A 16,963-nucleotide genomic window follows, 5' to 3' on the forward strand; every position below is an offset into this window, starting at 1 on the left:
TAGTTCTTCTGAAATTTTCCCTAGGTTTAAAAATAAATCAATAATAATCAAAAGGGTAAACTTTATGTTATGTGTACTTTGCCACAACTAAAATAGATATATTTTAATTGAAGTATAGTTGATTTGCAATATTGTGTTTCAGACACAGATGTATTTTTAAAACACATAATTAAAAATAAACCAAGGAGTTCTTGGAGTGGCTCAGTGGAAATCAACCAGACTAGTATCCATGAGGATACAGGTTAGATCCCTGGCCTTGCTCAGTGGGTTAAGGATCTGGCATTGCTGTGAGCTATGGTGTAGGTCACAGACATGGCTTGGATCTGATGTTGCTCTGGCTATAGCTCCAATTCAACCCCCAGCCTGGGAACTTCCATACACCTTGGGTGTGGTCCCCCCCAAAAGAACTCAACTACTATCCATGAGGATTCAGGTTCAATCCCTGGCCTTGCTCAGTGGGTTAAGGATCCAGCATTGCCTCAAGCTGTGGTGTAGGTTGCAGATGCAGCTCGGATCCTGCATTGCTGTGCAGCTGTACCTCCTATTCGACTGCTAGCCTGGGAATTTCCATATGCCATAGGTGTGGCCCCAAAAAGCAAAATACAAAACAAAAACCCCCAAAACCAAAACAAACAGGCAAAAGATGTGAATAGATATTTCACCAAAAAAATATACAAATGACCAATAAGCACATGAAAAGATATTCAACATCACTAGCCATTAGGGAAGGTCAAATCAAAACCACTACAAGATACCACTTCACACCTACTAAGATGGCTATAATCAAAACTACAGATGGAGTTCTCTTGTGGCAGAACGGATTAAGGCTCTGGTCACTGCCATGACGTAGGTTCCACCCCTGGCCTGGGAATTTCCAAATGGTGTGGGCGCAGACAAAAAAAGAAAAAAAAACAAAACCCACAGAAAATAACAAGTGTTGGTGAGGGTGTGAAGCAATTGCAACCTCCATACACCTTTGCAGGAGATTGTAAAATGATGCAGTTGCCAGCTTAGAAAACAGTCTGGTAGTTCCTCAGAAAGTTAAACATAGTTACCACAAGATGCAGCAATTCCACTCCCATGTAACCCAAGATAACTGAAATGTATGGAAATATTAATAATATTTCTTATTTACAATAGACAAAAAGTGGAAATAACAACTAGTGAATGAATGAGAATTAAGTTACATTCATAAACAAGATACTATAAAAAATAAAAAAAGAATAACAAAAACAACAAATAACAATACACAGAACATGCATACATGTCAAACACATCATACTAAGAGAAAGTAATCAGATGATGCAAAAAACCACACATCCCTCTGACTCCATTTACAAGGTGTGTCCAGAAAATGCAAATCTATAGACTCAGAAAGCCCATCAGTGGTTGCCTGGGACTGGGGGTGGTAACTGGGATGGACTGCAAAGGGGGAAGGAGAGATACGTCTGGGGTGAGTGAAAAGTTCTAAAGCTGGATGGTGGTGCACCACTTGGTAAATTTATCAAAAATAATAGGAACTGTACGCTTAGAAGGGACGATGTATGTAGATGAAATCATCAACAAAGTTGTTTAAAATAAGTAAATGAAAATTTGAAAACACGGGTGCCCCTCAGACCATCAAGCTCTTCCCCCTGGCCTGGAGCGACCCACAGCAGGCCATGCTCTCCAGTGTGCCCAGGTCCGGGAAATTGAGGTGTGAGGCGCTGCGACGCCCTCCCTCCGCCCAACCGGCCCAGCTCCGGAGAGCGACCTGTTTTCCCCTCAGCCGCTGCTCCGAGACCAGGCACCAAGCCTGACCACCGCCCAGCCAAACCCCGCCAACCTCCTCCCACGTAGTCCTTCCACGGAGGCCGCCACCGCTCTCTGCCGGACACTGAGGCCAGAGAGGACCGTTGCCCCCGGCAACGGGGCCAGGGAGGAAAAGACTACATCTCCCAGTGCGCCCTGCGCCAAGAGGGCCAATAGCGCTCCGTTACAATAGCCAGGCGTCGTGGGAGTGGTGGTTTGGGAGTGGGCCCGGCGTGCACCGCGCGCCGAGGTCCAATGGTCTCTCGGGTCACAATCGCGAGGCGTGACGGTAGTTGTAGTTCCGGGACGGGTCCGGCGCTCAGTGGAGACCTCGGCTCTAGGGGGCGGTTAGGAGAATTGGACGCGCACCCTCCATGGCTGCGGCTTGTGTCGCGCTCTGGGTAGTCTGTGTGCTGCGAGTGACGCTGGCCACTATCTACTTCCAGGAGGAATTTCTAGATGGAGGTGAAGTGGCCACGCCATTAGTGGCGGGGGCTAAGCTCCCGCATACTCCGCTGCCCAACGCATGGCCCGAGTTGCCATCAGACCCCGGCCTGACGCCGAGGGATTGGTGGTGGCAAAACCGCGAAGCCTGGAGGGCCCCATCACTCTCCTTACGACCCAGATGAACAATCTTCAGCACTAACTGGTGTTATTTCCGCTCCCACAGAGCGCTGGAGGAACCGATGGGTGCAGTCCAGCAATGACTCCCAATTTGGGCATTTTAGACTATCGTCCGGGAAATTTTATGGTCATAAAGAGAAAGACAAAGGTTAGTGCAGGAATCGTGAGAAAATCAAGCTGAATAGTTACCCACCCACCCCCGCCCCCGCCATTGCAACCTTTTAAGGTAGGTGTGGCACACCCCTAACACCCTTTTCACAGGTCGGAGAAACTAAGGCATGGGAAGGATCTTTACTTATTTATTTTTTGGCTGTCCGCGGTGTATGGAGTTCCTGGGCCAGGGACCATAGGACCTTGCAATTAGGGGCAGTTGCAACTTTTGGGGCAATGCCAGATTCTAATTCTTCTTCTTTTTTGTTTTGTTTTGTTTTGTTTTGTTTTTCATTTTTGGCCGCCACGCGGGTATATGGCGTTCCCCACCCACCCGGGATCAGATCCCAGCCGCTTTTGTGAGCCGCTTAAGCCACATCCGCCGCATCGCGAGATCCTGAACCCACTGTGCCGGACAGCAAGATGGAAGCTTCGTCCTAGAGGCCCCTTCCCAAGAGGCTGCTGATCCCATTGTGCCACAGCAGAAACTCCAGTGCTGCATTCTTTAACCTACTGTGCTGAGCAGGACATTGAACCTGCAGAGATGCTGCTGAGCCCATTGCACCACAGCAGGAACTCCTGGGAAGGGTTTTTTGGGGGCAGGGTTGTAGTCTCTCTCTAGAAACTACTCTTGACAAGCAGTTTTGGTATGGGTACCTCAACTCAAGGGCCTTGCCCTACAGAGGGAGAAAGGATAGAGGATACTTCTCCTTTTTACTTTCACTTTTTTAAAATTTTATTTTATTTTATTTTTGTCTTTTGTTTTTTTAGGGCTGAACCCACAGCATATGAACTTCCCTAGGCTAGGAGTTCCCGTCGTGGTACAGAGGAAATGAATCTGACTAGGAACCATGAGGTTGCAGGTTTGATCCCTGGCCTCGCGTAGCGGGTTAGGGATCCAGTGTTGCCGTGAGCTGTGGTGTAGGTTCAGACGTGGCTTGGATCCCAAGTTGCTGTGGTGTAGGCTGGCAGCTGTAGCTCTGATTCGACCCCTGGCCTAGGAACCTCCATATGCCGTGAGTGCGACCCTAAAAAGCAAAAAAAAAAAAAAACAGAAGAAAGTTCCTAGGCTAGGGGTGGAATCAGAGCTACAGCTGCGGGCCTACACCACAGGCACAGCAACTCAGTATCAGAGCTGCATCTGCGACCTACACCACAGCTCAAGGCAAAGCGGAATACTTAACACAATGAGTAATCAAGGGATTGAACCCATGCCCTCACAGATACTAGTCAGGTTCATTAACCGATGAACCACAATGGGAATTCCCTATTTTCATGTTTGAAAAAAGCAAGGTGAATGTTAAGTGTCAAGTGCACTAATCTTAGGGGGTCCAATAGGATGAATGTTTACAACTGCACACCCAGGTCAAGATAGGAACATTTTCAAGCCTCACCTCCTCCCCCAGAGGCCTCCTCCTTTGTGATCTGTTCCCCCCAAATCAGTAGCCTCCTGGTACCAAGGATAACCTCTGTTCTGGCTTCTCATTTCAGATGATCAAAGATAAACTACACCTCTGCTATTCCCTGTTCTTTGTACCCTTCAGCTGAAAATGTTTCTACATTTTTTAGTTGTTGGAGAAAAATAGAAAGGGGAATAGTATTTTGTGACATAAAAATTACACGAAATTCAATGGAATGTTTGAAATTCTAGGGTCTGTAAAGTGTTAGTGGAACACTAACATTCATTTTCATGTAGTCTCTGGCTGCTTTCAGAATTGCATAGTTGCAAAAGACAGAATTGCATAGTTGAGACAGAGAACACACGAATGGCCCACAAAGTGTAAAGCATTCATTCCCTGGCCTTTCGGAAAAAAGAATACCAACTGATTTAAATGAGACATTTCTCTCTTCACCACCTTCTACTCACCTTCTGTCTTGGCTCTGTTATTCCAATGTTGCCTTAACAATGTTGCCTCTGGTTTAGGATTGTATACCCATCGTTTTGTAGATATGTGTTACTCCAAATTGTCAGGCTATAATGGCAAGAATGGAGTGAAAATGAGCTGTTCTATGTAGCTTGTCCAAGGAAAGGGGTTGTCATTTGTTTTTTTCCCCACAATGTTTTTCCTCCCTCCAACCTGGAATCCTGAGACTCTTGTGCATTTCATTCACTCCAGCACATATCTGCTTAGAGCAGATGAAGGCAAGGCACTGAGGATACTGTTAATTTGGCCCCTTTCATTGTGGTCTCCCAGGACTATGACATAGAAGCCACTGATGGAAAGATCAATGGAATTTAACCAGACAGAGATGGGAATAGATATACTGATACAAAATGACAAGTTTGGAGTTCCCCCCTGGCTCAGTGGTTAAGGATCTGGTGTTGTCACTGCTGTGGCTCTGGTTACAGCTGTGGCCCAGGTCCGATCCCTGTCCCAGGAACTTCTGCATCCCATGGGTTCTGAAAAAAAAAAAAAAAAAAAAACAAACAAACAAAAAAACCCACCAAAATGCCAAGTTCATTAATGATGACTCTTATCACAGGCAATTATGGGGGCTGGAGTATGAAGCAAGGAAGGGTAGGTTATAAGAGGACTGGCTCTGGTTTATTTATTTATTTATTTTTTAGACCATACCCATGGCATAAGGCAGTTCCCAGGCTAGGGGTCCAGTTGGAGCTGTAGCTGCTGACCTGTGCCAGAGCCATACCGATGCGGGATCCAAGCTGCGACTGAGACCTACACCATGTCTCATGGCAATACCAGACCCTTAACCCACTGAATGAGCCAGAGATGGAACCTGTGTCTTCATGGATGCTAGTCGGGTTCATTAACCACTGAGCCATGACGGGAACTCCTGTCTTTTTTTTTTTTTTTTTTAAATTGAGGTATAGTTGATTTACAATATGATGTTAGTTTCAGGTGTATAGAATGGTGATTCATTTGCATATATATGCATATATACCCACACATATATATCCTTTTTCAGATTCTTTTCCCTTACAGGTTATTACAAAACATTGAGTATAGTTCCCTGTGCTGTACAGTAAGTCCTTTTGTTGCCAGGTTTGCTTTATTCTACAGTGTAAGATTAGGAATTGGTACAGAGTCCAGGGGCTACTGAAAAAAGGTGTGGTTCTGAAGGGAATGCTTAAATCTATAAAGTATGACGTGATTCACGTGACAAAAAGATGGTATCTTTATAAAAAGAGCCAACACACAGGTGACACCTGTGGACCAGCTCACTCACTACAGGGCACACTCATGGCATATGGAGGTTCCCAGGCTAGGGGTGGAATCAGGGCTACAGCTGCTGGCTTATACCACAGCTACAGCAACACCAGATCCGAGCCTTTTGCAACCTACATCACAGCTCATGGCAACGCCCAATCTCTACCCACTGTTCAGGGCCAGGGATCAAACCTGTGTGCTCATGGATACTAGTCGAATTCATTTCTGCTGCACCACAGTGGGAACTCCTGTGAAACACTTTTCTTTAACAGATCAGCACTGTCCTGCATCAGGCATTGTCTCTCTCTCTCTTTTTTTTTAATATTTCATCTGTGGTATATGGAATTTCCCAGACTAGGGGTCGAATCAAAGCTACAGCTGCTAGCCTACACCACAGCCACAGCAACACCAGATCTGAGCCACATCTCCAACCTACACCACAGTGCACAGCAATGCTGGATCCTTAACACACTGAGCAAGGCCAGGGATCGAACTCATGGATACTAGTTGGATTCCTTACTGCTGTGCCATGACAGGAGCTCTAGCCATTGTGTCTCTTAAGTGGCTGTTTTAAGATGAGAAATAAGGAAATGAAATAGAATGCTCCATTCCAGTTGCTACAAAGCTTCTTCGTATATTCCCACCCTTTGGAAATTGCATGGAAACAAAATTAATCTTTTATCTGTAATTAGATTGCACATTTGTCATTTAGAGCTGAAGCATTTTGATAATTTAAGATAAAACAGTAGTATATTAAGTACATGGAGTTCCCGTCATGGCTCAGTGGTTAACGAATCCAACTAGGAACCATGAGGTGGCGGGTTTGATCCCTGGCCTTGCTCAGTGGGTTAAGGATCTGGTGTTGCCGTGAGCTGTGGTGTAGGTTACAGACGCGGCTGGGATCCCGCGTTGCTGTGGCTCTGGCATAGGCCGGTGGCTATAGCTCCGATTCGACCCCTAGCCTGGGAACCTCCATATGCGGCAGGAGTGGCCCAAGAAATGGCAAAAAAGACAAAAAGAAACAAACAAACAAACAAAACCCCAGTTGTATATTAAGTACAAAAACAAGTGCATGAGTATGTGAAATCTAAGAACCTGTTAGTGATATGTCCTTTGCATGTTATTGTACAAATGTGCTCTAAGCACAGGATCAAGGTAAATGGAGAGGGGATTTATTATTGGGAGTGGGGAGGACAGCTATTTTAATTCCCTGCATTGCTGAACAATGTCATTCCTAATCTTTCATGATTCCTTTTCATTTAAAGGTCTGCAAACCACTCAAAACAGCCGCTTCTATGCCATCTCTGCACGGTTCAAACCATTTAGCAACAAAGGGAAAAATCTGATCATTCAGTACACAGTGAAACATGAGCAGAAGATGGACTGTGGAGGGGGCTACATTAAAATCTTCCCTGCAGACGTGGATCAGAAAAACCTGAATGGAAAATCCCAGTACTATATTATGTTTGGTGAGTTTAGATGTTACATGAAACTATTTCTGGTGATATTGAAAACACTTCTACCTTGTTGGATCCTTAGACTGAGTTTGCTAAAGTAGCATTGATGTATATCTAGCTAAAGGTTTTTAGCACCGTTAGACCTAATTACTGTCATAAAATGGCAGCTGTGCCATCAGTTGTTCTTTGGTGAAAGTTATTTATTCAACATTAATGTAGCCCCAAGTATTTTAAATGTTATCAGGAGTCAGCAAACCTCAGCCATAAGCCAGATTGCCCACAGCCTGTGTTTGTTATAGCCCATGAACTGAGAATGGGTTTTACCATTTTTGAATGATTGAAAAAAATCAAGAGAGAGACAAGGAGTTCCTTTTGTGGCTCTATGGGTTAAGAACACAACATAGTGTCTGTGAGGATGAAGGTTCGATCCCTGGCTTTGCTCAGTGGATTAAGTATACAGTGTTGCCACAAGCTGTGGAGTAAGTGGCAGATGTGGTATGGATCAGGTGTTGTTATGGCTATGGTATAGCCTGGCAGCTGTAGCTCCGATTTGACACCTAGCCCAGGAACTTCCCTATGTTGCAGATGTGGCCTTAAAAATGAAAATAAATAAATAAATAAGGACAATACTTTCAACCCATGAAAATAATAGGAAACTCAAGTTTCAGTGTCCGCAAATGAAGTCTTATTGGAATGCAGCCTCACTCTGTTCATTTACATCTTGATATGGCTGCTTTCAAGCACACTGGCAGAGTTGAGTGGTTGTGACAAAGATGGTATGGCCCACTAAAGCCAAAAATATTTACTGCCTGGCTCCTTACAGAAAAAGTTTACTGACCCCTGAAATACATTAAATGTCTCCTGGCATCAAGGGTAATTGGTTACCATTTGTGCTGGAATTGGGAAGAGACCACATTGGGCTACAGGAACTAGATATAACTGAAGTGTGTAGATTCAAAAACCTTTAAGAATGAAGAGGATTCTGGGAAGATGGGGGAGTAGGAAGCACCAGGAATCTGTGTCCCCACATAGACAACAGTTCCAATGGCAGACTCTATCTGATATAACTATGATGGAACTCTGAAGTCTGAGGAAGTACTACAACTTCCAGTGGAGGACAAAGAAGGTTAATTTGGGTGAATTTCAGTTCTTAGCATAGTAGTACCTACCCGTCTCCCGCCTCCAGGCACATGGAAGACCTTGGTTTCACATCATGTTCCTGAAGCAGCTTTTGCAGGAGCCAGGGTGGGCAAAACGGATCCTGTCCTTCAAATATCAGGGATCTGAGCTCTGATGACTGATTGCTGCTTCTGATCACAGAGTGCAGAAAAAAAGTTGGGCAGCCATTGTTGTTATACCTCCCCCCAATTGTTGTAAGCCTCTCCCCCTCCAACTGAAATGATTACCAGGGATTTAAAGGGCTAGAACCCTTCCCCCCTCTTCCATTTTTCATCTTTTCACCTTTAGGAAGCTACATATTAAAGACCTAAGACATTAAGAAACATTTGCAGAAGTTGTCTTGTGATGTAGTGGGTTAAGGATCCAGCATTGTCACTCTTGCAGTGGCTTGGGTCACTCTTGTTGCTCAGGTTCAATCCCTGGCCCAGGAACTTCCACATGCCACAGATGTGGCCAGAAAACAACAAAAACATAGGCAGGGGTAATGAGAAAATGACCACACATGCCCAGGAAAACACTCAGGAAAGACCTTAGGAAACTTTAAGTTTTTATTCAAACTGACCTTTGGCACAGAGTCAGCCATCAACAATCAATCCAAAATCAAAACAAAACAAAGTAAAAATAACACAGCGAACCCTGGGGAAGGAGAAGAATCTGACTTCCAAAGTTAACATTATTAGACTCAAATTTCCAGTGTTTAACAAATAATCAGCACAGGCAACTTGTCTAGTCACTTGTGATGGAACATGATGGAGGATAATGTGAGAAAAAGAATGTATGTATATGTATGCATGTGTGTGACTGGGTCATTTTGCTGTACAGTGGAAAATTGACAGAACACTGTAAACCTACTATAATGAAAAAAATTGTAAAATATATATATGTAAACAAATAATCACAAAGTATAAAAAAAATGAAGTGTGTCCCATTCAAATGAAAAAAATTAATCAGACATAAACTGTCCCTGAAAAAAAAAAGACCTGTTGGCAGTCTGTTAGACTTAAATAACTATCTGAATGATGCTAAGGAATTAAAGGAAGATCTAGTGAAGCTCAAGAAAATGATGTGAACAAAATGGAGCTAAGGAGATAAAATACTTAAAAAGAAACCAAAAAGAAATTCTGGAGTTGAAAAGTACAGCTGAAGTGAAAATTTCACTAGAGCAGTTCGAAGGCAGATTTAAGCATGCAGAAGAAAGAATCAGAGAACTTGAAGATAGGATAATAGAAATTATCAAGGCTGGGGAGCAGAAGGAAATAAGATTGAAGGAAAGCAAACAGAGCCTAAGGGCCTTGTGGGACACCATCAAACAGACCAACATATGTATTGTGGGAGTCACAGAAGGAGAAGATAAAGAAAAGGGAGCAGAGAGAGACTATTTGAAAAAAAAAATGGCCGAAAACTTCCAAATTTGATGAAATACACGAATATAAATATCCAAGAAGCTCTATGAACTCTAAGTAAGTTGAACTCAATCCATACCAAGACACATTATAATCAAACTTGCAAAAGACAAAGAATATTGAAAACAGCAAGAGAGAAGCAAATCGTCACATACAAGGCATTCTCAATAAGATTATCAGCAGATTTATTTTTAAAAAGTTTTTAATTTTTAAAAATAGTCTTGGTTACACCCACAGAATATGGAAGTTCCCAGGCCAGGGATCGAACACGCACAATAGCAGCAACCCAAGCCACTGCAGTAACAATGTCAGATCCTTAATCCATTTCTCCATAAGAGAACTCCCTCAGCAGGTTTCTCATCAGAAACTTTGGAGGCCAGGAGATACTGGGCTGATAGATTCAAAGTGCTAAAAGAAAAAAAAAGTCAACTTGTCAACCAAAAGTCCTATTTGGCAAAACTGTCCTTCGAAAGTGTGGGAGAAATTAAGACATTACCAGATAACACGAAAGCTGAGGGAGTTTGAAATTACTAGACCTGCACTGCAAGAAATGCTTGAGAGAGTCCTGTAAGGTGAAATCAAAAGACACTCACTAGACAGTAACTTGAACCTATATGGAGAAATAAAGATCTCAATAAAGGTAAACATAAACATGAAAACTAGTTTTTTTTTGGTTTGTTTTATTTCGTTTTTTTTGCTTTTTGGGGCTGCATTTGCAGCATATGGAGGTTCCCAGGCTAGGGTTTGAATCAAAGCTGCAGCTGCTGGCCTACGCCACAGCCACAGCAACGCCAGATCAAAGCCATGTCTGCAACCTACACTGCAGCTGTGGCAATGCTGGATCCCTAACCCACTGAGCAAGGCCAAGGATCAAACCCAAATCCTCATGGATACTAGTTGGGTTTGTTACTTCTGAGCCACGACTCTATTCCAAAAGCCTGGTATTATTTAACAATGGTTTGTAACTATACTTTTTTTGAGTTTTACATGATTTAAGAGACTAATACATTTAAGGAAAAATAATTATTCATGTAAAATCTAATATAACTGTAACTTTGGTTTGTAACATCAAATCTTGTATTCTACATAATTTAAGAGACTAATGAATTTAAAAGAATTATTTATGTTTTAGGGGACACAGTGTATAAAGGTATAATTTTGTAATATCAATAACTGAAAGGCACGGGGACAGAGATGTAAACTTGCAAAGTTTTTGTATGTTATTGAAATTAAGCCTATATAAATTCAAATTAAAATATTATAACTTTAAGAGAGTTCCCATCATGGCTCAGCGGAAATGAATCTGACTAGTATCCATGAGGACCCAGGTTCAATCCCTGGCCTCACTCAGTGGGTTAAGGATCCGGCATTGCCATGAGCTGTGGTGTAGGTCACAGACGCAGCTTAGATCCTGCATTGCTGTGATCCGATTTGACCCCTAGCCTGGGAACCTCCATATGCTGTTGAGTGCAGCCCTAAAAAGCAACAGAAAAAGAAAAGGTTCTGCAAATGGACAGGAGTGATGGATGTACAACATTGTGAATGCACTTAGTGCTACTGAATGGTACACTTAAAATGGTTAAAAAATTTAAAAAAAAGATTTAAATGCAATCATCATGGTAATCACAAAGAAAATAGCTATAGAATATAACCAAAAGGAAATTGAGAAGGAATTTAAACATTTCAAACAAAAAGGTCAACTGAATGTGAAAGAAGATAGGAATGCAGGAAATAAATAAAAATGCTTTAAGACATATAGGAAACTACACAATGACAGAAGTCCCTCCTTATCAGTAACTACTTTAAAAGTAAATAGGGGGAGTTCCTGTCGTGGTGCAGTGGTTAACGAATCTGACTAGGAACCATGAGGTTGTGGGTTCGATCCCTGCCCTTGCTCAGTGGGTTAAGGATCCGGCGTTGCCGTGAGCTGTGGTGTAGGTTGCAGATTTGGCTTGGATCCCGAGTTGCTGTGGCTCTGGCGTAGGGTGGCAGCTACAGCTCCGATTAGACCCCTAGCCTGGAAACCTCCCATATGCCTTGGGAGTGGCCCAAGAAATGGCAAAAAGACAAAAAAAAAAAAAAAAAAAAAAGAAAGAAAGAAAGAAAAGAAAAGTAAATAGATTAAACTCTCTAATCAAAAGACAGAGCTTGCAGAATGGATAACAACATATGATCTATGTATTGTTTACAAGAGACTCATTTGAGATCCAAAGACAGAAGCAGGTTGAAAGTAAAAGGATGAAAAAAAATTTCCTGCAAATAGTAACCAAAAGAAAGCAAGGGTGGCTATACTTATACCGGACAAAATAGACTTTAAATCAAAAAAGCTTTCGAGAGACAAGAAGGATGTTTTATATCAATAAAAGATTGAATACAAAAAGAAATATAAACCTAATGACCTTCAAAATATATGCAGCAAAACCGAACAGAATTAAAGGGATTAAATAGACAGCTTTACTCTAATAGTTAGAGGTTTCAGTAACCCATTCACAATAATGGATAGGACAATCAGAACATAAGGAACTAAGAGGACTTTAACAATTCATTAAACCAACTAGACCTAACAGACATTTACAGACCACTACCCAACAACAATAGAATACACATTCTTCTCAAGTGCATATGGGGCATTTCCAGGATAGACAATGAGAGGCCACAGATTAAGTCTCAATAGATTCAAAAAGGATATCATACAAAGTAACCACAATAGGTGAAAGTTAGAAATCACTAACAAAAGGAACACTGGAAAATTTTTTAAATTGTGGAAAACAAACACTTTTAAACAATCAGTGGATCAAAGAAGAACTCAAAAGGGAAATTAGGAAATACTTAGAGATTTATGAAAATGAAAACACAGCTTACCAAAATTTACAGGACAATTGAAAGTGGTATTATGGAGGAAATTTATAGCCATTAATATTTACATTAAAAATAAATATCTCGAATCAAAACTTTACAACTTCAGTAACTAGAAAAAGAACAAACTAAACCCACATCTAGCAAAACAAAGGAAAGGTGGTGATTCTCACCACCAAGAGAATCATTGAGAATGGCCAAGAAAGTGTAGAAGTGGAAGAAGACAGAGAGTTAAAATCCCTGATAAGAGCAGTTCCCATTGTGGCAGAGCAGAAACAAATCCCACTAGGAACCATTAGGTTTCCGGTTCAATTCCAGGTCTTGCTCAGTGGGTTAAGGATCCGGCAGTGTTGTGAGCTGTGGTGTAGGTCACAGATGTGGCTCGGATCTGGTGTTGCTGTGGCTGTGGCGTAGGCCAGCAGCTGTAGCTCCGATTGGATCCCTAGTTTGGGAACCTCCATATACCCCGGTTTCTGCCTTAAAAAGAAAAAAAAAATTAAAAAATTAAAAAAAATTTAAAAATCCCTGATAATAAATGGCAAAGAGCAGTTGCTGCTCATTGACACCAAGAGATTCCAATCCACACTTAACTTGGAGCACATTTTGAGGAATGGCAGCCACGAGAGGAACTCCACGGATGTTCTTTTTTTAACAATTGCAAGTGAACTCTACTTTCAAAACAACTGTACTCAAGAATTTATAAATAGTTCACGACAACGCCTATTTGTTGTTATTGTTGGGACCACAGAAAAGGACCTGTGTTTTTCTTTGAAACTGTTGTAAAAACTGTATGCACTTTGCTATTTATTAAACATAACCCTGAGGGAAGTAGTGATTATTTCATAGTACTAAGACAAAATGTTCACCATAGTACTTTGAACCTTGCCTTTCCATTTTGTTTAAAGTGAGCCAAGTAGTTTGCTATAAAGTTTACTTAAATTTTAAATCAGGTTTACTTAAATTTTTTAGCACAAAGTAGTCAGAGATATGAATATATTAATAGTACTCCTGACTTAAAGATGGTTTTTAGTTCCACATATATGCCAATGGCAGAGTAAGAATTAACCATTTAAGTATAGCTAAGCATAGGCTTTTTTAAAGCAGGTAATCATGGAAGGGTGATGTATTAGTTTCTTATGGCTGCTGTTAACAAATTATTACAAACTTGGTAGGTTGAAACAATGCATATTTATTCTTTTAAAGATCTGGGGTTCAAAACCTCCTTGGTCATCTCCAAGGAAAGGTTTGCATAAGGCATGCAAGCAAAAAAACACCTGGACAGACTAAAAATGCAGCGTGTGCTCAGTTCTTTACAGAAAACTCATGTGGCCTGAACGCATTGTTAACAAATTTAGAATGGGAGCTCCCATCGTGGCTCAGCGGTTAGCGAACCCAACTAGGAACCATGAGGTTGCAAGTTCAATCCCTGGCCTCGCTCAATGGGTTAAGGATCTTGCATTGCCGTGAGCTGTGGTGTAGGTCGAAGACGGGGCTCAGATCTGGTGTTGTTGTGGTTGTGTCATAGGCCGTCAGCAGCTGTAGCTCCGATTCGACCCCTAGCCTGGGAACCTCCATGTGCCACGGGTGCAGACCTAAAATGCAAAAAAAAAAAAAAAAAAAAGGAAAAAACTTAGAATATATGAGATTGAGTTTGGATACACTTTGGTCCTTTAAAATCCAATCCCCATGAAATGACATGCAAACAGTACCCAACAGGTACCACTCTTCCACAGGGTCACACGGAGTCTGTTAAAACCATATCAAATAGACAGTCATTGGGCAGTGCTATTTGTATACTCTGTAGAAGAAGTATCAGCATAAAATGGTGAGGGTTTTAAAAATAAATCAATTAATTAAAATACTTTGAATCAAAAATGTAACTTTACAACTTCAGTAACTAGAAAAAGAATAAACTAGACCCAAAACTAGCAAAACAAAGGAAATAATAATGACTAGGGCAGAGATTAATGAAATACTTAAAAAATGAGAAAATTAATGAAATCAAAAGTTGATATTCTCTGTAAAGATCAACAAAATTGACAATCCTTTAGCTAGATGGACTAAAGGGAAAACAAGTCTCAAGTTACCAAAATCAGAAGTGAAAGTGTGGATGTTACTACCTATTCTACAGAAATAAAACAGATTATGAGAGAGTACTACAGATATTTGACAAAAAAATTATGTAATCTAGATGAAAAGGACAAACTCCTAGAAACACAAAACCTACCAAGACTCAATCACAAAGAAATAGAAAATCTGAATAGACCTAAATTCTTAAGAAAATCGGAGCAGTAAACAAAATCCTCCCAACAAAGAAAAGCCCTGTATCAGCCAAGTGAGTATATAGGGAACATATCTCAGTATAGTAAAGGCAATATATGACAAACCTACAGCCAACATTATCATTGATGGTGAAAGCTGAAAGCATTTCCTCTAAGGTCAGGAACAAGATAAGGATATCCACTCTTGCCACTTATATTCACATAGTATTGGAAGTCCTGGCTACAGTAATCCAATAAGAAAAAGAAATAAGGAATCCAAATTGGAAAGGAAGAGGTAAAAACTGTCACCATTTACAGATGACATGTTACTACACATAAATAATCTTAAAAACATCACCAAAATACTCTAAGAACTAATAAATTCAGTAAAACTGCAGGATGTAAAATCACTATACAGAAATCTCTTTTGTTTCTATACACTAACAATGAACTATTAGAAAGAGAATTTAAGAAAACAATCTTGGAGTTCCCATGTGGCCCAGTGGGTTAAGAACCCAACTAGTATCCATGAAGACATGGATTTGATCCCAGGCCTCACTCAGTGGGTTAAGGATCCGGCATTGCCATGAGCTGCAGTATAGGTCACAGACATGGCTAGGATCTGGCATTGCTGTGGCTGTGGCATAGGCCAGCAGCTAAAGCTCCAATTCAACCCCTGGCCTGGGAACTTCCATATGCTGCAGGTGCGGCCCTAAAAAAAACAAAAAAAGAAAGAAAGAAAGCAACCTTATTTACAATTGCATGAAAAAGAATAAAATACCTACAGAGTTCCCATCGTGGCTCAATGGTTAACTGATCTGACCAGGAACCATGAGGTCGCGTGTTCAATCCCTGGCCTTGCTCAGTGGGTTAAGGATCTGGCGTTGCCGAGAGCTATTGTGTAGGTTGCAGACACGGCTCGGATCCTGCGTTGCTGTGGCTCTGGTGTAGGCTGGCGGCCGCAGCTCCGATTGGACCCCTAGCCTGGGAACCTCCATATGCAGTGGGAGCGGCCCAAGAAATGGCAAAAAGACAAAAAGACAAAAAAAAAAAAAGTTAAGTACCTCAATATAATAAAAGTTATATATGAAAAGTCCACAGTGAACATATTCAGTGATGAAAGACTAAAAGTGTTTCCTCTAAGATTAGGAACAAGGCAAGGATGCCTGCTTTCATCACTTCTATTCAACATAGTACTGGAAGTTCTAGCTTAAGCATTTAGGAAAGAGGAAGAAATAAGAGAAATTGGAAAGGAAGAAGTAAAATTATCTCTGCAGGAGATTTGTAGAAAGCTCTAAAGATTGCAGGAAAAAACCTCCTATGAATGAATTCAGCAGAGCAGCAGGATACAAAGTCAACATGTTAAAAACAAAACAAAACAATTGCATTCCTATACACAAACAGTAATCTGAAAAGAAAGTACAAAAATAATGTCATTTTGGAGTTCCCGTTGTGGCTCAGTGGTTAACAAATCTGACTAGGCACCATGAGTTTTTGGGTTCGATCCCTGGCCTTGCTCAGTGAGTTAAGGATCCGGCAATGCCTTGTGTAGGTTGCAGACACAGCTCGGATCCCATGTTGCTGTGGCTCTGGCATAGGCTGGCAGCTGCAGCTCCGATTAGACCCCTAGCCTGGGAACCTCCATATACTGTGGGAGCGGCCCTAGAAAAGGCAAAAAGGCAAAAAAATAAATAAATAAATAAAATAATGTCATTTATAATGGCATGCGAAGGAGTAATATGCTTAGGAATCAACCAAGGAAGTGAAAGACTTGTAAAATGAAAACTATGAACTATTTCTAAAAGAAATTATGACATAAATAAATGGAAACATAACCCGTGTTCGTGGATTGGAACACTCAGTGTTGTTAAAAATGTCAATACTACCCAAAGTGACTACAGAGTCCAAAACAATCTACAGGTTCCAATGCAGTCTACAGATTCAATCTGATGACTTCTTTTGCAGAAGTAGAAAAACCCATCTTAAAATTCACATGGAGGAGTTCCCATCATGGTGCAGTGGAAATGAATCCCCATAGGAACCATGAGGTTGCGGGTTCGATCCCTGGCCTC

General features: G+C 41.4%; 2 protein-coding genes across 8 annotated transcripts in view; one reads left to right on the forward strand and one right to left on the reverse strand.

The window, feature by feature from the left end:
- Positions 1-1,934, reverse strand: part of C2H19orf44 (chromosome 2 C19orf44 homolog) — a 28,520-nt gene extending 26,586 nt beyond the window's left edge. For 5 of the 6 annotated variants that reach the window (XR_002341601.1, XR_001306990.2, XM_021083583.1 and 2 more), the window contains exon 1: positions 1,826-1,934. The gene's annotated coding sequence lies outside the window, so the exon portion shown is untranslated. Of the gene's footprint in view, positions 1-1,753 lie in introns of all 6 variants that reach the window. The other variant, XR_002341602.1, reaches the window with a different exon arrangement.
- CALR3 (calreticulin 3) overlaps positions 2,099-16,963 on the forward strand; it is a 30,754-nt gene continuing 15,889 nt past the window's right edge. For both annotated transcript variants that reach the window (XM_021083585.1, XM_003123473.4), the window contains exons 1-3: positions 2,099-2,256; positions 2,462-2,563; positions 7,001-7,204. In XM_021083585.1, the coding sequence (XP_020939244.1) occupies positions 2,166-2,256; positions 2,462-2,563; positions 7,001-7,204 (397 nt within the window). In that variant the 5' untranslated portion in view covers positions 2,099-2,165. The remainder of the gene's footprint in view (positions 2,257-2,461; positions 2,564-7,000; positions 7,205-16,963) is intronic.

Source organism: Sus scrofa, chromosome 2 (assembly GCF_000003025.6).
Source record: "Sus scrofa isolate TJ Tabasco breed Duroc chromosome 2, Sscrofa11.1, whole genome shotgun sequence".
NCBI lineage: Eukaryota > Metazoa > Chordata > Mammalia > Artiodactyla > Suidae > Sus > Sus scrofa.